The sequence below is a fragment of the Desmodus rotundus genome, chromosome 6 (genome assembly GCF_022682495.2).
Source record: "Desmodus rotundus isolate HL8 chromosome 6, HLdesRot8A.1, whole genome shotgun sequence".
NCBI classification, from domain to species: Eukaryota; Metazoa; Chordata; class Mammalia; order Chiroptera; family Phyllostomidae; genus Desmodus; species Desmodus rotundus.
In genome coordinates, this window is record NC_071392.1 from 97,343,599 (window position 1) to 97,363,900 (window position 20,302).

Below are 20,302 nucleotides of genomic sequence, written 5' to 3' on the forward strand. Positions count from 1 at the left end.
TCTAAGGGCATGTTTCAAGGAGTGGCCAGAGTGGTGGGGTGGGCGGGGTGACCCGAGAGGTCACAGTGAGGGTGTGGGGACTGCCTGGGTGCACTTGACTGCTCCTGGGGGTCCAGGACACTCTCCAAGAGTCGTTGCCTCACCGCCCTCCCAGCCCCCTGCAGAAAAGCACCTGGGGAGGCCACGCATCATGCCTGGAGGATGTCTGTCCCTTCCTAGACAGACTTGTCTCCTCCTCACACACCCTTAGGAGTCTCTCAGGCACACTGTCCGGGAGAACAGCCTGGCCATATGACCAGAGCTGAGCACACACAGGCCTGCTTCTCAGGATGTGTATCTGGGAAATACAGGGGCCTGGACGCTCATGGCAGCCCTGCTGTCAGAGCCCTGGATTGCAGACCACCCAGAGAGACGCCCACAAGCAGGGGAAGGGATACAACCGTGGTACAACCACACCGGGCTCTTCCATGGCGGTGAGCATGAGTGGATGCCCACAGCAGTATGGGCGGGTCCCACTAACCCTGCAGAGGGAAGGAGTCGGGCCCAGGAGAAGGTCCTGCACTTGCCCCTGTTGAGAGCGCTCAACAGCAAGCACCGCTGACCTAGGGCTGGGGTCGCTCACGGGGAGGTGGGGGAGAAGCAGGCCACATTCTGATTCTTCATCCGGAGGGGGTTTCCACGGGTGGGTTCACTTTGCGAGGATCAGCTGCTGTGTGCACATCTGGTGTGCGTGCACACAGAGTGTGTGCTGTTTACGGTGTAAAAGCTCTGACAAACCAGCAAAGGGGCTCGCCGGCCCCCTGCCAGCGCCCCAAGGCCTCCCCTAGTGGGGGCGGCACCTGGGTGGGAGTCCCAGCTCTCTGGCTCTGGACAGGCCACACCAGTCCTCCTGAGTCTCAGGTGCGTCCCCTCCCAACGTGCAGGTTGAATGAGCTCGAGGGGTGACAGAGGACTGGCCCAGGGCATTCTGCAGTGACAGAGTCCAGGCTGCTCTCCGTGCCCTCCCACCACCCCGGGGTCTTCTCCTGAGGCTCACCGGATCCCCCCCACCATGGGCACTGCCAGGAAGCTGCTACAAAAGACCCCTCCCTCCTTCTCCACCTTCATAAATCGGAGTCCCCACAGCCATTTTCTGCCATCATGTTCAACCTGGCCTTTTTCCTAGTCGGGGTCAGAAGAGAATTATTCCTTGTGGGTGCAAAGGGGTGAGTGGGTGAGCACAGCCACCGCCTAGCTTCTGGAGAGTCCATTCCTTGACCAGCTCTCCCACAGAGCCCAGGGTCCCAGAGGCTGGTCCAGAGGCAGGGGCATCCCTGTGCCTAGCCAGATCCCTCCCCGTGAGGATGCCACCTGCCCCCTCTTCCCAGGAGGGAACAGCCTGATGAGTGGGTCATTCTTCAGTGCCCTCTACCCTCACCCCAATATCTTTTCCATGGAGACCTGTAGCAAGGGCCCCCAGGGCCCCTGGTGCAGGTCCCCCCTTCCTCAAAGGCATTCTGGTCCTGCCTCGGCTGTGGCAGCCCCAACTCAGCCTGAGCTCTGGGTCAGGCGCTTGCTGGTCCTGTTGCTCCTGTCTTCTGGCCAAGCTGGTTCCCCACCCCCAGGCAGGAAGTGCAGAGGGGGCTGTATCTCCCAGGAGATGAAAGGAGCTGCAGATGCTGCAAACCCCGGAGCCTGGCTGGGCTGCATCTTTCCTGCGCTTGATGAGTCCCAGCTTCATTCCTGCTCCATTTTGGTCCAGAGGATGCAGGATCCTCAGGAACCCCAGGGCCACCCCCAGAAACCTATGCTTGGGTGTGTGCCCGTCTCCGTGTTTACCGACTGTGAACCAGGCACAGCGTCTCAGCCTGGGCTCACTGCCCACGTCAGGGAGACGCACTGAGTTCCTGTGCTTTGGTTTGTCTTGAAGTCATTTTCCAAAGCTCCCCTTGCCCCCAGACTCTCCCATCTCTCGTCCTGCTTTTAGTCTAGGATGGTGGTTGTAAACCCTGGCTGCTATGAGAAACCCCTGGGTGCTGTAAAAAATACAGGTCTCTGAATCCCCTCCCCAGTGATACCGATGCAGCTGGTGCAGAGTTGGGGTGAGGACCGTGGGCTGCTGGTGCCCTGGGTGCCTGTTGGCCCATGCCCGCTTAGGGAAGTTGGGATCTGCCCAGATGGAAATTGGCAGACAGGGGCCCAGAGAGCCAGTCAGGAAACACCTGCCAGCCCAGCGGGGGCCAGGGCGCCCGATGCTTTTCCAGAGCTGATAGGGCGATTCGAACTTGCAGTGGCTGAGAGGCGGGGCCAGGGCGATGTTTTCTCTTAACTGCTCATGGTCAGCCAGTCCCACCCGAGGTTGAGCTGCTTGTGTGGATCACATCACTTACCTCTGACGACAGCAAACGAAGGAGGACTCTTATCCCCATTTTTCAGATAGGGAAATTGAGGTGACTTGGTTCCTTGTCTGGGCCATTCAGCTCGTTAGTGGCTGGGCCTGGATTCAAATCCAGGCGGGACCTCCCAGAACGTGAGTCTGTCCAGGGCCTCTGCGATAGCTGTGGCCAGGGCCCCCCTATTCCCAGCAGGGTGGTTGCAGAGTCACTACCCTTGTTTTCCAAGGTGACCACGGGGTCTGAGCCTGTGGCACTTCCGTCCGCCACAGGTCAGCATGGAATGGGCAGTTAGCACCAGGGGTGGCTGACAGTAGGCGCTTCCCCGTGCGGTTGGGCTCCGAGCCGGGACAGTGACACCCAGTGACTAACGAGTTTCTGGGGCCGGTGTGTGTTTTCTCCCCTTTGCAGTGGAACACGACAAAGAGTTCTTCCACCCGCGCTACCACCACCGGGAGTTCCGGTTCGATCTGTCCAAGATCCCTGAAGGGGAAGCTGTGACTGCAGCCGAGTTCCGGATCTACAAGGACTACATCCGGGAACGCTTCGACAATGAGACGTTTCGGATCAGCGTGTACCAGGTGCTGCAGGAGCACTTGGGCAGGTGGGTGCTGAGCTTCCTCCGGCCACAGAGGAAGAAGGGCGTGGCAGCCAAGGATGGGGCCAGGTTGGGGCAGGGACAGTTTGGCTGCGTTCACCTGGAAGCACCCACCACGGGCCAGGCCCTGCACTGAATTATCTTTTTTAAAGAAGGCATATGGCGTATGCCACCATTACTTAAAACCATCCCCATCCACGGACTTTTAGGAACAGAGATGGCCATGTTGAACCTGAGTTTTGTGTAGCCCCATGGGGGTCTTCCTGGGTGGCCTGGGTCCGGTGCCTGTTTAGGGGCTTGGAAGAGGGATATGAGGGAGAGGAAGAAACGATTTTGAAGGTCTACCTCTCCCCCATTCATCACCCTGAACCCCAGCACGTGATCCAGGCAACCAACCAGAGTGGCCATGTGTAATGGTGTGAGGGGATCTAAACCCCCAAACCAAAAACAGAGAATGCTCAGCCTTCCACCGACCAGGCCAGGAGCCAAAAGCTGGTGTTGAAAGACATGCATTTCTTGAGCCTCTTTAGTTTCATGGTCTTCTGTGAGGTAAGAAGGCTAAGAGGATGGGCTGAACCACATAATAAGTACCTTCTACAGTGCCGAGGTGGACAAGGCCAAGGTCGTCCCAGCCATCAGCTGGGTTTTGGGGCATCCCAGGGATCAGACTTTCACCCCCCTCCTCGGCACACTGTTCCTCGGTAATTACTGGAAGGGAGGGGGGTGGGCATCTCCTGATGGGGGTGTCTAGCATGTCCAGTTGGAAGGGGGACCTGTTACCACAGCAGGGCGGTGGGGACCGTTATCACCTTGTTTGCCAGCTGCCGCCATTTGGGGGGTCGTCTTAAATACTGATAAAACCAAACCTGTCTCGAGTGTTTGCGATGTCTTCTTGCATTTGTTGGCTCAGTTCATGTCCACAGCAGCCCTCTAAGGCGGCACACGCAGAGGTGACGCTGATAGGGGTTGACGGCCGTCCGTGGGGTTACATCGATTTATAGTCCCAGCCGCTGCAACGGAGCAGCCTGCTTCCCCCCGCGCTCACCAACAGGGTCTCTCCTCGAGCGGCTTTGATCTTTATCATCTGATGGGTGACAAGTGGAACCTCCCTGGACTAACGTTGCATTTCTGAGCCCCCTATGGTACCGGGACCTGGGCGTGGTGCAGGGGAGGCAGCAGACAGTCACCCCTGAATTTTACTAAAGGTCCTCAGGTGCCCCACTCACCCCCGGTGGGCTGTGCCCTGGCCGCAGGCCCGGTTACAGAAGATACGATGAGTTACTTCTGCGGGGCGGTGGGGGCGACATATGTTTGCTCTGTGCTCTGACGAATCTCCAGGGACCCTTGAACCAGAACCTGTGTTTGACTTTTTCACGAGGGCAGATTAATGGGGGGCGAGGCCGGTTCCCAAAGCTGTTCATCAGTAGTAGCGCTTGTGCAAACCCGGAGCCCCGCTCACCCCTGGGCCCCTAGCAGGCTCCCACACCTGCCTCTGAAACTCCACCAGGAGGCTTACCCCGACTGGGGCTGGCTGAACAGACCTGGAAGGGCTGGCTGGCGTCACCTGTGCCAGTCTTCCTGCAAGCTGTCCAGGCAGCCATCGGTTCCTCTTCCTGGCCGGTGGTCGCTGGTCGATGGGGTGCCGCGGTCGGTCCCGGTGCTGCTGGCGCCGGCCCCTCGTGCCGTGAGTGGGAGCTTGCTTCAGGACTGCCCGCGTCCTCTGCACTGCTCTGGATGGGGGGGGGGCCGAGCCCACTGGGCCCACAACCCCTGTGCACACCCACACTGCTCCACGCACTGGGAAGAGCGCCAGAGCTCCTGAGGTGGGCAAGATGGCCATGACGGAGGGCAGAGGCCACTGCCCTTGGAGAGAAGCACGGAGACCTGCGATTTGTTTATTCAGCCGCTACTGCGCTCTCCGTGCTTGCTGGGAGGCCAAGTCCTTTGCTAGCAAATGTTTGAGCGCCTGCTGCGTACCACGCACCGCGGAAATAAGTCCCTGCCCTCTGGGAGCTCACGTCCGAGCCCAGAAAGTGACATGACAGGTACAGAGTATAAAGTAGGGGGTGGGGTGAGAGGCAATGAAGGGGGAAGAAGGGGCTGCTCCCTTTAGATTTATAAATTTCCTTTCTGTCGTGAAAGAAGGAAGCAAGCCCCTCATTCTCCAGTAGTTAAAATGTTGCATTTAAAAAAAACACAATTATTGTTTTTCCTTAGTGGTTTGTTTCGTTTTTTATTCCAAAAGTAAGACCATCCTATCATGTAGCTCCCCCGGTGGGATAACCCAGCTAGTAAGAGTGGATTTGAGTCCCAACAATGTGCGCCAACAGTGTAGTCTTGGGACGCAGTGACCCCTTGGAGCCTCAGTTTCCTCCTCCCTACAGTGGGGATTGTGACTGCATCTACCCCCCGGGGTTGTGGTGAGGATAAAGCAGGTCAACATACTTACAACATAATAACTGCTCAGTAAAGTTATGCTAATATTAGGATCATGACCATTGTCATCATCACCACCATCATTACCATCATCATCATCACCACCACCACTACCACCACCATTACCACCACCATCATCATCACCATCACCACCATCACCACCACCATCACCACCACCACCACCACCATCACCGCCACCACCATCATCACCACCACCACCACCACCACCACCACCATTACCACCACCATCATCATCACCATCACCACCATCACCACCACCATCACCACCACCACCACCACCACCATCATCATCACCATCACCACCATCACCACCACTATCACCACCACCATCTCCACCATCACCACCACCGTCATCACCAGCATCACCACCATCATCATCATCACTGCTACCATCCCAGGAATGCAGAGACCTTAGGCACGTGGAGAGCTGTGGCCCTGCTTTCCCCCTCTCTGCTAAACTTCCATGGGGACAAAAGCATGGGGATGGTGCTGAGTTTGTGTGGAGGTGGCACCCTTGCCTGTATTTCCTCAGCCCTTTAAGCCGAAGGCCTGTGGCTGATCCGATTCCCAGGGAGGAGCCAAGACCCTGCCCCGCCGCCCTGCTGTGTGGCCTGCTTGCTGCCGCTGCCCAGCTGTGCAGAGCTGCGACATCTGGCTCTCTGGCAAGCCTCTGCCTGAGCTCCAGGAAAAAAGCCCTGGGGTGCCGGGGATTAGCTGGCTTGGGTTGGCCTCAGCTGTCTCTCCCCTTGTGACAGCCACTTTCCACCAAGGCCTCTTGATCTCTCGGAATCCAGATTAAATTCCGATAATGAGCCGAGCTGGAGGCCTTCCACGGCCCTCGGGCCCAGCTTGCAGCATGGCCCCAGACAGCTGGAAAGGCGTGCTGGGACCGCCCTTGGCAGGCTGCGGATGACGGGGGCTGAGAGGCAGGTCTGGGGTCCGTGCCCTTGGCTCCAGTGGCCTTTCTGGGGGCCAAGGCATCCGAGTCTTGCCCTCCTTTTCCGGTCCCCACGCCCAGGACCTGGCCAGCTGGGGCCCAGCTTCTTGGAGCTGGACTCACACATCTGTCTGTCCCCACTGGCTTAAACTTCAGTTTCAGCTGAAGGTGAGGGTGTTTGGGGGTGGGGGTCGCACTCGTTAACAACTGATTTCATTTGTGGAAACTAGACTTTGCACTTCCCATCCCCCCTCTCTGCCCTGCCCTACCTGTAGAGAACACGGGTTCTCTGTGAGATACCCCCCGGGGGGGGAGGGCACAGGCCTTCAGGGCAGCAGGACCCGCTCACAGGGCAGTGGTCACTGCCCAGGTCTAGAGAATGTGGGCAGCTGGATGAAAAATGTCCCTTGGTCCATCCCAGGGTACTTTGGCTGCCAGGAGGGTGACCTCAGAGTGGTCTCCGGGGCCAAGATTGGATCAGTGGCAGCCTGAGTCACTCTTTGAGGGTCAGGGTGCTATCCCTGTGAGGGTGCAGCCCGCAGGCTATGAGGAGGGAGGAGGCATGCCCTGTGCCCCTGTGCTGCCCGGGGTGGGGAGGCTCTGCCACCCACAGCCCCCCAGCAGCTCAACCCAGGCTCTTAGCCCCCCACAAGGAGGAGGCGTCTCTGGGCTCCTCAGCAGTGTCCCCCACCCCCCCGGGAGCCCAGCCTGGTGACATCTTGCACTTAACAGCTCAGCTCAGCCACGTGGCTCTGGGAAATCGGGGAAACGCAGTTTGGGGTCGACTGGCTGGGGTGGCCTGAGCTTCTGCCTTTCTGCCCCACCCTGGGGGATGGCCTCAGGGTTATTAGGTCCAAGGGAATTGGGGAGAAGGTTCAGGGGCGCCGGGTGTAGAGGATGTGTCGACCCTGCAGTGTCTCCCAGGGTGGCCTTGGAGCGGCAGGTCCTCATACCCTTCCTGTCTCTGTGGAGCTAAGCAGGGCGAAGGGCTTAGGAGCAAGACTCTGAGTTTTTCTGACTTCCCGCCCCCGCGAGTGTGTCTGGGTGGAGGGACATGCTCACTCTCCAGAACACCCCTACCGCCTGCCCACTCCAGGCTCAACCTCATGTGTCTGCTGGACACTAGACCTTGGTTGTGCACCTTGTCAGTGACCCCACGGAGACCTGTCCTCCCACTTACAGGTGTAGCGGCTGCTTGGGGAGGGGAAGTAACTCAGCTGAGGTCGCGCAACTAGCGAGGGGCAGAATCGGGACCAGAGCTAGGGTCTTAGGTTCTGGGCTCACATTCTTGGCCACAAGCGCTTCCCACTTGTACTGGTTTCCTCCCCCACACTGAGGCTTTCAGCCCCACGCCCAGCGCAGGCTGGGGGTGGGGCTGGGCGTGGGGCTGGACCTCGGTGTTTTTTAAAGCTCCCAGGTGATTTCCTGTGTAGCCAGGGCCTGGGCAGGTGGCTAGGATCCCTCTTCTCCCTCATCTGTGAGCCGTCTTGTGCCCACGCGATGGAAGGGGAGAGATTTCTCCTCGTAATAGGCCCCCGGGTGCCCTTCGTCCTGGTCTCCCATAGATGCCGGTTTTTCTCCCACAGGACTGAGCCCCAAGTATGGTCCAGGCTCCGACTGACAGTCTGAATAGCACATGGAGGTGGCCAGCTGAGAGTGCAGGACCCCTCAGGCTTTGGTTCTGGAGGCTTCTGGAAGCTTCTGGAACCTTCTTGCTGCTCCTGAAGGCCTACGTGCCTGGTTCCACATCTCCTGGCCTCTGTCTCTCGCCAGCACACCTCAGCCCGAGGGTGTGAGCTCTGGTTTGTAGCTGCTTCCTCAGGAGTTTCCTGGTCAGCTCCCCAGGCGAGGAGGGAGCAGCCGGCTGCCAACGCCCCGCTGGAATGGCCCAGAAGGTCAAGGAGAGCACGCCCAAGAGCAGCCTCTGGGTCAGGGGCGTCAGGCCTGCTTCCTTGCTGCCTGTCTCTGGGCCTCACTCCAGACCCTGCTCGGAGCAGCTTGAGCAGGGGACAAGGGCTGTGCACGTCTCTTGGTTCCCCGTGGGGTCCTGTGCATCCCTGGACCCGTCGCTGGCAGTGGTGTCAACACTGTGTCCTGTCCAGTTAGCGCTGGTCACAGTACAGTCTGCCCGCCCTGCTTGGCATCCCGGGCCAATGGCCCCTTGGCTTCCTGTCCTGCGGGCTGAGGCCAGCTGGGGGGCCTGGGTGGTTTTTGATCTTTGCGCTGTTTATTTCCTTCCATAAGCCATCCCAAGCCTGGCTTCGTGCGGAGAATGTGGGCGGGGGTGGGGGGATCAGTGGAAACAGATCTGATTTGGAGAGCTTGTGATGGAGCAGGACGGTGCTCAGCAAGGGGCACACCCTGTCTTATTCCTCCCAACGACCTCGAGAAGTCTGGTTTCCCCCGTTTCATGGATGAGGTCACTGGGGCACACAGCAGTCAGGTGACCCTCCTGAGGCCATGCACTGGACGTCAAGTTCAAAACCAGTTAATAAGTAGGACTTCGGGTGCTGGGGCCCAACCTTTAGAACTTGGATGTACTGGCTCTGGCATCACCTGGCACTGAGGGCTTTTAAAGCTCCCAGAGGGGACTCGCTCGCTGCTCTGATCTCTTCCTTTCAGGATCAGGGGGACCTTGGATGAGTCCCTTCACCCCTTTAATGGGGCAGGAGACGCCTACCCTGCCCCCCCCAGGAGTATGCAGGCGAATAGTGCTGGTGAGGGGCTGGGACTCCCATCCGCTCGCCGTGGGGCATCCCGATGTCTTTCTGGGAGAGGTGACAGCGAGCGCATTTACTAGGCTCGATTCCTCTGTGTCTGCTCTGCTCCCATCCCTCCTCGTGGATCAAACGCTCGACTGCGAAGGTCACGGTGAGTCTGTGTCCCCATGAAGTGGTCCCCTTGCAGGCCTGCCTTGTGGGAAAGGGCTGGTCCTTTTACATCTCAATTGATTTGGCTGTTGTCTCCCAAATTCACCGTGTAATCTTCTCCCCCCCTTTTGGCACCACCTCCCTGGACTGGGAGAAGAGATGGCTGCCTTTGTGAACAGTGACAATGACAAAGGTGACCGTAGTGAGCACTCACTGTGTAGCAGACACTCTTCAGTCCTTCCCAGCACAACCCCTGAGGGGGGTGCCTTCACCCACCTCATTTCACAGACAAGGAAACCGAGGCAAAACAGTAGGGGCTAAGGGAAGGAAGCTTACACCTTCCCTGGTCCCTCTCGTTTGCCTCCCTCGGCTGGTGGACACATATCTTCATTCCCCTCAACACATCCTAGGGATCAGCAACAGTGGGGAAACGGGTTTTCCGCCTAAGGAAACTGAGGCAGAGAAGACAAAAGACCTGAGCAGCTTGTCCCAGCAGTGCTGATGCATCTTTTGTTCCTGGAGCCTGGCACATAGTAGGCACTCAGCAAAACACATGGGCATGAACAGATAGAAGAAGGACCTGGCCTTCTAGGGCTGGCTTCCTGACTCCACAGAGGGTCTTCCAGCGCCTAGTGCGGTGCCTGGCACAGACACGTGCGCGGCAGATATCTGCTGGCCGAGTGAGTGCCGGCCAAGGAATGCTGGTCCCTGCCTGTCGCCCTCCCAGCGCCTCCCGCCACGGGCCAGTCCGTCCCGGTGTCCTCTCCTCCAGAACTGAAACCTGAGAACGCCTTGTTTGCATCTTTCTCCAGCATCTGAGCCCAATTTCCAAAAAGTGAAAATTGCCCGTAATTATAATACTTTTCGATCTTAGGGCTGTTTCCCTGTGATGATTATAATTATGTTATTCAGAGCTTGTGTGCCAGGGGGTACCCAAGGGTGGATTGGTTCTCATCTGCAAATAGGGGGAATGCTGCCTGGGCCATGGCCCTGGGTCCCCTGCCCTGGAATGAATTTGGGGAGAGTGGGTATCATCAGTATTGGGGGCTGGCTGTACGACTTGATCTGGGGCTTTAATTCCAAAAGCACTTCATACTTGGACCTCTGCTCGCCTATAGGAGCCTATTTTTCCAAATGTATTAACATCTGTGTTTCATATCAGGGCCTGTAATTGCTTTAGCCTTTTTGGCAGGAGACAAAGAGAATTAATATTTTTCAATTTGGTCATGGGCGGTCATCTGTGGCTGGGAAGGAAAGTGCCTGCTCAAATATGAACTCAGTGAGCTCGGGGAATGCAGGCTCCCCAGAAGAAAATGTTTTACAGGAGTCAACCCCAGGGAAGGAGGTGCTTGGTCATTTCAAGTTCAGGGCACAAGCAGGAGCAGGCCTCTGGGTAGCTGCTCAGGGTGCTTCCCAACGCTGGCTCTTCCTTTGTCTTCCCACCACCAGCCTCTGCCAGAGCTATTTTCTTGCTTCCCTTTTCTCCCCTCCACAATACCCATGGCTCTGCATTTTGCCCATCCAAGAGTGTTGGAAGGAAAGCTGACACCTGGCCTGCATTCCAGCGCGCACGCTATCACTTCCAATCTGGGACCCGAGGCAGGCATTGCTAATGGATTGCAGCACTCCTTCCTGCCAAACTTGGACACGGCTGCAGCTGTGCCGTGGCATGAGGCAGACACTGCTCGCTGAGTGAAGCTGCCCTCGAGGGGACCCTGCTGGCCACCGGCCTCAGGTCAGGTCTCCCTGGACCTGACCCTGAGACGAGGGTTGTGTCTGAAAGTGAATGGTTCAGAAATGTTTCCTGATAAGGGCAGAGTTTGGGGAAGTGTGTCCCAATAGGCAGGCAGCCAGGCAAGGGGGCCACGCCACACGGAGCCCCTGGAGGGTGACTTAGGCTCCTTCCTCCCTCGGGTCCTCTTCAGCTTTGGCACTGCTGACACTTGGGGCAGGTCACTCTCTGTTGTGGGTCACCCTGGGGGTACACTGGAGGGGTTGAGCACATCCCCGGCCTCCATGCACAAGACCATGCGGCCAGTTTCGAAAGCTCAGGATGTCTCCAGACATTGCCAGATGCTCCCCGGGAGGCAGAACTGCCCCTGGTTGAGAAGCACTGGGGCGGACGGAGAGGTGTCAATTCCCAGATGCTCACAGGTGATGTGGGGACAGACACCTGACAGCCAGGTAGAAGTTGAGGTGCTGCACTGTGGATGAGCCCTGGGTGGGGGTGGGGGGGTTGTGGGCCCTGCTTATGCTTCACAGTCCTGGCTTCTTCCTGCCTTCCCGCCCGTGTGACTCGCCGCTCTCCACCTGCTAAAACACTGCTCTGCTCCAACCATGCACTGCTCCCAGGCCTCTGTGGGCCCCACGGGCTGGGATGGTAGGGCTTCCGGAGTGAAAATCGGCTCTTCTTTGGGGACTCTTACTTGGGTCCACAGGAGGCTTCTTCCTTCCCTCGACGCCGTGGGTTGCGGATTTGGGCTCACACTTCATTCCTGGGGTTGGGCCCTTGGTCCAGGGGAGTGAGAGGGAGGCCTGTGGTTTGAGAGTCAGCTTTGCACATGGGACTGCGTTAGAAAGAGGAGCCCCAGGAGAGACCCATCATTGTCACAAGAGAGGGAACGGGGACCCTCCTGGGCTGTTACATGTGCATGAGCCCTGAGTCCCCATAGGAGGACTCGGTGAGCACCGGGAAGCACCAGGCTGAGTCCAGATGCCCACAGCACCCTCCTCTGTCTTTTCTCCATCCCTGCCTCCCTCCCAGTGGCTCTCGGGGTCACCCCTCAGACGAACTGCTTGCATTCAAGCCCTAGACTCAGAATCTGTGCCTGGGGGTCCCTGAAGGATGATGGAAAATGAGAGTCCACCTGGAAGGACTGTCTCGGGTCAGTGGCGGGAAGAAGTGTGGCACCTGGCACGCTTACTGAGTGGGCCGCAGCCCCCGCCTCTCCTGTCCCTCGCGCCATTCTTCGGTTTGAGGACTCCCAGTCGAGATGAGTCAGACATTTCTCTGACTCTGCGTCGAGCCCTTCTGATCTGCCCTTGGCTTTTGGAAACCTTGAATCTGCTCATCGCGACACATGCTTCTGTCTGCAAATGCCACTGTTAAGTTCATTTCCTTTCTTCCTCATCGCCGCTGCACTGCCCTTTTCTGCCTCTGGTTTGGGATCTTAAAACAGCCTGTGGTTCTTTAAAGAAAAAAAAAAGGTAGGAAAGATGACCCAGCCCTATAACTGTGTTTGTGGTGGTTTGTTTATTCCTTGAATGTGTGTGAAGAGGCTGAATTTACCTCGTTCTATTTTGGGCCAGAGCTGGAGGCAGGAGGAAATGGGGCAACCAGGGAAAGTCTCTGAGATGAGTCTCCATCCCTGGCGTCTCGCCCGCCTACCTCCACCGTGCCAGCCGCACTCGGCTGCCCAGCAGCATGGGATTTCCAGAGCTGCCTCAGAAGCTCTGCAGTGCTCCCCACAAAGCCCAGTTTTTCAGGGGGGCCCCAAAGGTCTTTACGTTTCACCGCAGACCTTTCTCTGAGCCCTGCCACCCACAGCGTGACTCACCGCTCATCACTTGGGAGGTTGGAATAGGAAGGCAGGGCCTCCAGTTTCCAGAAACTCTGGGCCCCAAACCTGGGACTTGTAAGCAAGGGGGCACGAGAGTCAGGTTCAAAAGTAAATGTGAGATTGTCTTTTTTTCCCAGCCATGGCTCCCTGTAGTCTGTGTCCTCTGGGTTCCTCCTGAGACGTACGGATGAGGAGCCGGCTCTGAGGCAGGGGTGGCACGAGAATGGCCAAGGTGAACCCCAAACAACTGGCAACTTCCCACTGGGGGTTCTGTGGGGGCGGGTAATGTGGCAAAGCCCTGATTACACAAGCAGGTTGGTGGGAGGTGGGGCGTGGAGGTGCCCACACGCTAACCAGTGTCTATGACCCGTGGGCACAGGGCAGGGCGCGGGCTGAGGCCCCAGGGAATTGGAGGCACCTGAAGGCCCTGGAAACATTCATCCCTCCTCTTTCACTAACACGAGCTGCAGATGGTGACGCCAGGAAACCTCCTCTGCCAGTCAGAATACTCTGAGGACACCAGTGCGTCCGCTCCCCATAAACTTGAGACTCACTGCGGGCCGTGCTGTTTGCTAGGCACCGGGCTGCGACGGTGGCGAGCAAAGTAGGACTGGTTCTTGCCCAGGAGGAGCTTAAAATCTCATGGGGAAAGAGGAAAACCCAGAGAACCATGCAAGCACCTGCAAAGACCAGCCTGAATGCTGGAAAGGAGGGTCTCCAAGGGCCACCAATGAGGATTCGCCCATCAGCACATTGCTGGAAGCTTCCCTGGGGAGCTGAAGGATGCACAGGTGTAACGGAGGGAAAGGATAAGGAATGGTGTCCCAGGTAGTGGGAACAGCATGTGCAAAGGCCTGTGGCTGGCAGGAGTCTGGGCAGATGACTGCCTGAAAGGAAGCTGCAGTGGGAGGAGAAGGGAGCGAGAAGGGTGTCAGGGGGTGGGCCACCCAGGGCCTTAGAGGTAGGGTGCCCACCTGGAGGTAAAATAGTGCCTTCTTCCTCTCCCAGAAGTTTCCCACTTAGACCTTCAGTTACATATTACAGAAGACTTTAGGGCATTTGGGCTTTTTATCCTAAGAGCTAACCAAGGGTTAAGGCAGGGCAGTTATCTATTCATATTTGAGGTTCTGAAAGCCTGCACAGGCTGCTGGGGATGGGGTGCACGGGGTGGGAGGGGAGCATCTGCAGGCTGCCCTGAACCTCGCTCTCCCCCCACTGTGTTGGAGCAGCAACCCCCCTCCCAGGTGCTGTGGGCTTCCACGAGCTCTCTCGGTGGCACGGAGCCAGGCCTGTCCTAGGATGCTGTGTCCCGAAGGAGGGTCACCTACCGGGTTCTGAGCTCCTTGCCTTAGGGCCCGGGCAGCTTCGGTTCAGTGGGAGAAGGTCCAGGCTGAGCTGGGGTCTGCCGCTACCCAGAGCCTGGGGCCGGGCCCTGTACTCTGCAGCATCCCATGCACTAGACAAACAAAAGAACCTCGAGGACAGAGGTGGGCTGGCCCAGGGTCACTCCCCTGGGATTCTACCGTACTTCCCGAGGACCCAGAGCCTTGCATTGCAACGCCTCCATTCCTGACCACCCGAAGTAGGACCAAGGACCACTCTGGGGACTTCCTCCCAAAGAGGATCTTCTGCTCTGCTCAGATACCACCCCACCCCCCCACCCCCACCCCGGGCTGTGTTCTCCTTCCACCTCTCGCTGGGCTCCTCCCTCTCCCCACCAGCCCCTGCGGTCCGTGTGGACGCACAAGTTCAGGAGCCGCTTCATCACACGCCGTTGCCGGAGTGGACGTTTCTTCACGGCAGCACCTCCCAGCGCCTGTAAGGAGCGAGTGTGCACTATGAAATTTCTAAGGAGCAGAGATCACGCGTTGCTTCCCAGCCTCACTTAAATACAGGGTTTTTTTTTCTTGGTAAAGATTTTATTTATTTTTTAGAGAGAGGGGAAGGGAGGGAGAAAGAGAGGGAGAGTAACATGGATTGGTTGCCTCTCAGCTGGGGACCTGGCCCGCCACCCAGATGTGTGCCTTGACTGGGAATTGAACTGGGGGCTTCTCGGTTTGCAGGCCCCTGCCCAACCTACTGAGCCACACCAGCCGGGGCAAAATACAGAGTGCTTTGGAATTTTGACCCTCTCAATTTCTTCTCTTGTTTGTCCTTTTAATGGGAGGCGGTTTTTGAGACCTCGATAAACGTCAGACCCTTCCTTGCAGACAGGGAAACTGAAACCCGGACCTTGATGGCTGCTGACTCTCTCTCTGACCTTGACCCCATGGGCTTCCTGGAGTCAGGACAGGAGTGTACTTGACCTTCCACGAATGCCCAGGTGCAGGGGCGGGAGGAAGGAGGCAGAGAGACAGACAGGCAGAGGGTTGCGGGGCAGGGAAGCTGTGGGCTGCCAGCTCGTGGGAGGAGGGTTCCGTGCGTCTTTGTGTATTTTTCCACTTTTCTCCCCAACGACTTAATTTTAGTCTTCCTGGATATGCAGTCTTAAAATGTGTTTAAAAAAGGCTTTGGACCTCCCTGACTTCATCTTCCCGCCCTGGGGACGCCAGGGACTGTTTGGAGATGGGGTACAAAGGCAGGGCACTCCCTGAAGCCGGAAGGTGGGGTGCTGGGGCCAGGGCTGGGTCCTCCCCAGCCCGGGGCTCAGGAGGGGCACTGCTTGGACCCGGGCCTCACAGCTACCACGCCCGGCTTCCTCCCAGGCTCCTTTGATCTCCTTCCCAGCTGGCTTCCCTGCAGGGCTGGTGTTCGCAGGCTGGTCTGACTCCAGGTGCGCAGAGCTGGCTCCCCAGCCTGACTCACCCGTAGCAGCAACATGCCTGTCCTCCTCCATGACATCACCGTAGCCCAGGAAGCCCTGGTTTCTCCCTCGCTCTGTCCCCGCTCTCTGCCTTGAGGAGCCTGCTCCAGGCTGACAGCAGTGCTGCTTGAAAACGTCCAGCTGTGTGGTTTTCCAGAGAGCTGCAGGGTGAGGGCGAGGGGTCAGAGCCGGGGTGAGGGAGAGTCAGCTGGTGACCCTGAGTGGTGGCACTGGTCATTTCCAGCCCCTGCCTAATGCTCTCCCCAGCCCCTGGTTCTCTTAGGGCCAGAACCTTCCCGTGGCCAGAGAGGCCTTGCAGGCTCCAGCCACCACCCCCTCTGCAGGCTCCCTCCCCTGTCAGCCTCGCCTGTCACACTGCGCATCCTGTCCCCTCTGCAGGGACACCCCTCCTGCCCTTCTGGCTGCCTCAGCCTTGCTCATCCCTGTGACCTCCCTCGGGAGACCCTGACGTCCAGTCCCTACCTCTGTCTGCTGGCCCAGAGGACGCATCCCTCTCAGTCCCGCTTCTAATCAGGGCTCAGCGACCCTCACTGCTCGATGCACCCACAGCCGCTGGACCCAGGGCTCTGACTCCAGCGGCCATGGTCCCCCCGGCTCTAGCAGGATGCCCGAGACACAGGAGGTGCTCCAGGGATTTCAGGATTTCGACTCCATTCGTCCCCTCTTGCTGCTGTGACAAATTACCAGAAACTTAGCAGGTTCAGGCAACCCAAGTGGACTACCATACAATTCTGGAGGTCAGAAGTCCTGATGGATCCTCGTGGACCAGTATCAAGGTGTCCCAGGGCTGCGTTCCTCCTGGGGCCTCCAGGGGGGACCTGTCCCCTCGTCCTTTCCAGCCTCCAGAGCTGCCTGCAGTCCTTGGCTCCTGCCCCTCTCCCTGCCACCACCCTGCAGCAGAATTGTCACTCTGACCTCTGCGTCTGTCCTCACAGCCCCTTCCCTGACCCTCTTGTCTTTGTCTTTCATGTATAAGGACCCGTGGCTACGTTTCCGTCTGGGTCGCCCAGGGCCATCTCCCATCACAAAAATCCTCAACTCAAGTACACCTGCCCAGTCCCTTTGCCACAGAAAGCATGGGGGCAACAGGTTCTGGGATTAGGATGTGGAATCTTGGGGCAGGAGTGTTATTCTGCTCACCACAGCATCTGAAGTTCATTTCCCTCTCTTTGATGGGGCAGGGAGAGGGGCAGCACTTGGGACTGGACAGGGGCTGTGGCCCAGCAGGAGCCCGTGCTTCCCCTGGCTCCAGCTCCTGCCTGGAGGGCCCCGGAACCAGAGCGATCCTTTTGCCGCTTTGCCGTTTCAGGGCTGGATTCCCAGGGGCTGTGTGTGTGCGTGCAGAGCGGTCATTTCTCCAAGGCCCCGGTCCAGGGCGAGACATCACCCTTCGTCCCACGCGGGGGTCTTCCTGCCCCTGGGGTGGACCCTGAGATCATGGTCTCTGAATAGTCTCTAGAGAGCCAGAGGGGGAAGGCAAATGACTTTCCACCTTCCCACGTTGGAAATTTTAAAATACCCACTTTTCCATCCCGGTAGCACTTTCCGGGGGAAGGCGGGCTGAGAGATGCGGGGTGGAAGCCAGCTCCGGTGGTGTGCGTGGTCCTCCTCCTCCCTGTGGGTGAGGTTTCACTGGTCCTCATGGTGTCCCTTCGAAGAGGAGCCTGCAAGCCCCAGACACACTCTGTCCTCAGACGAGTGGTTAAATATTAACACCCCCCAGCACCATGGCCTTGGGGTCTCCGGTGCCCCACAAAGAGCAAGGCTTTGGGGGAACCCAGGTTTCAGGCAGGAAGAAGTGAACCTTCTGGGTCTTCCTTCTGGGCGGCTCTACTCTCCAGTGGCTGCTGCGTCACCAATGAAGTCGGGCGCTTGGCTGGGGGCTGGAGCACCCAAGGTGGCCCCTCACCCCAGGGCTGGCTCGGTGTCTCTCACAGACCTGCCTCCTGCACGGCTTCTGCTCCCTCCCCCTTCCTGCCATCCGGCTCTGCAGCAGAGTGGTCAGATTTCTTCACCCAGCGGCCAGCTTCCCAGAGACAAGTGCTGAGCCTCTTCCATTCCAGCCCTGGACGTGGCAGGGCCTCCCTTCCACCAACTCGACCGGTCCCAGCAAGTGGTACCGTCAGCCCAGACTTCAGAGGTGGCGCAGACTGGGCCAATTCACATGGGAGATCTGCGTGTGGTCTGGTGATAGCGGGAATCATTAGCGGTTGGGGTTGCAGAACATGTACCACTGTGAACATGCGGATACACTTGTCTGGTGAATTTTGGGGTCCAAAGACCATCCTTTGAATGGATACATGGTCTGTTGACTTGTGGGCCTTTGGAAGTCACATAACGACTGGGAACAAGATAGACGTGTCCCCAGAATTTCCTGCAGTCTCTCTGGGAATGCACCCCGACACCTGTGTGACTGGTCGGAACTGCAGAGAAGCCCCAGGGAGCCCTGACAGTCTGTCCCCAGCTGGTCCTCACTTGGCTCACACCGGTTGCTGGAGAGGTGGCATTACCCTAACCTTATACAGGAGGAGACTGAGGCTCAGGATGCAGCTGGCTTGACCTACTTGCCTTCTCTGTTTCCCACCACCTAGAACTCATCCCCTCTAGAATTTTCTCTGCCTCATGCAATGTGGTGAAAAGAAGAACATGCACAGCAGGGGTCAACAACTTCCTGTGTCTCTTGTCCCTTGGGGAGAGGGCGAGTTGAGGAGGGGACAGGCTTCAGTGCTCAAGTGTTAAGATCACGTATAAGGTCTATCAACGTGGACAAATGGCTTCACCTCTGATCTTCACTCTGTGAAGTTAACGTTTGTGAAATGGAGACAGTGACCTCACTGTTGGGCAGGTTCAGGGAACTGAAAAGAGCCAGGAAAGCCCCTAGGATTTCAGCAGTGGGCCCGGCCGAGCCTTTCCCACCTCTGCCCTCCCTTGGGCTGGGTCGGGGAGGCCAGTGTGTTCAAGGTAAATAGATGTGTCACCAAGGGCTTATTTAGGTCCTGGATCTAAGAACTATTGTGTTCTAATAAGATGCTCCAGGTGGCAGCTAGAAAGCCCCACTTTCCCACCTATCTGTCTGGACTTGGCTGCTGAGCGAGTCCTCCATGGTTCCGTCCATGAGGCCCCACCTCTCACCTGGGCCTTCCTCGAAAAGCAAAGCCTGTGTCAGCACCTTGCTCTTCCCACCTCAACAAGGTTCTCCTGTCCCGATGGAAGGCTTGGCTCTTCCAAGCCTGGCTGGGACAAAGTGCCAACTGTAGCTCGGAGGAGGTGAGCCGGCGCATCCACGTTGATTCACGGGTGAGTCAACGTCAGCCTGAAACAGCTGGCCCTCGGAGTCACGGCCTGTAATAAGAGAACGCTGAGTATCACTTGGCAGGGCCTCCGCTCATCAAAGGCCTAATTCTGTTCCGTAAGTTACTATTTATTGTTCTGCTGCCCAGAAAGGCCTGTCCAGAGAGCTGGTCACATTTTCCTACAAAGAACAATTTCCCAGCAAAGTCACCACCCAGGTGGTGTGGGTGTTTGTACAGGGGCCCTGGGAGCCTGACTCAGGAGGCGAATTGTTTTGGTTTGGAGTGGTGTTTCTTCTCTCATCGAATTGTTGAGGACAACTGACCGGCTCCTTGACAACCTTGGGGGCCTCCATGGCCAGGAAAGTCATCGAGGCGAATCGGCGGTGAAGCCAGCAGGAAGTTCCTGTATGTTTCCAGGCTGTGTGGCCGTCCCTCAAGCCAGTGCTGCCATCGCCCCTGGAAGGCTACTGGGAAGGTGGGAGGGGACAGGTCATGGGGGACCGTCTCCTTGTTTTTATTCAGTTTGGACTTGCAAGTCCAACATATGGTCTTCAAAATCCCTTGTGTCTCTGAAGACACTTCTTTGCTTCTATCATGTCTCTGTGTTAGGAGAGGACTTCAGCTGGGCTGGCTAGGAGACAGCGCACTCACGGCCTTATACTGTGGCTACGTTTTCTCAGTCTGGGATCAGAAGGCCTATTCCATTCATTATATTCCATTCCATAGATAATGCATTGTATACATCAGCATTTTCTGAATTGGATTCTGGAAGTTGGTGAGCATTACGTAAAGAGGGGGGTTTCGGGGAGCCTGTAGTAGGGATAACCCCCGTTACTGTCCTGTGGCTTTGGTGATGGTGTCTGTCACCGTGGAGTGTCCTGCCCTCCCATGGCCGAGGGCTGGGCATGGACTTGACTAGGCCAACTGGACTCCCTGCCTCCAGACTTTTGGGCGGAGAGATGCACAGGAGGAGATGCAGCTCGAGTTCATTCCTGCGACCTCCGTGATGAGCCAGAGACTGCACCCTCACATGGCCTCGGCTGCTGTCTGTCTCTGAGCCCTGTTCTCCATCCCTCTGAGTGGCCTGTTTGTGTCCTGCTACACTTCCGGCGGGTCTGAGTTAAAGTGAGTTTGAAACACAGGCAAACACCTCGGATTTAGTATCTGGGCGGCTTCCCGTGAGCCGAGTGCACACTGACGCGCCTGGCGAAGGCCTGATGTGTTCGGCACGCAGCACACTCGTAATGTGGCCAACCCCACACACCTGTGGGTCTCCAGGCCGCATGGGGAAGGTGAGCAGGGATGATCTAAAGGGGCATCTGTTCCTCAGCTCCAGCAGAGGGCTGAGAGGGTGTCTTGCAGTGAGTGACTTCCCAGTGCTCTGAAATGAC

The 20,302-nt window shown here is 57.6% G+C and overlaps 1 protein-coding gene across 1 annotated transcript in view; it reads left to right on the top strand.

Moving 5' to 3' along the window:
• Positions 1 to 20,302, top strand: part of BMP7 (bone morphogenetic protein 7) — a 70,789-nt gene that overhangs the window by 27,539 nt on the left and 22,948 nt on the right. The window contains exon 2 of the mRNA XM_024559645.4: positions 2,784 to 2,976. Within this exon, the coding sequence (XP_024415413.2) occupies positions 2,784 to 2,976 (193 nt within the window). The remainder of the gene's footprint in view (positions 1 to 2,783; positions 2,977 to 20,302) is intronic.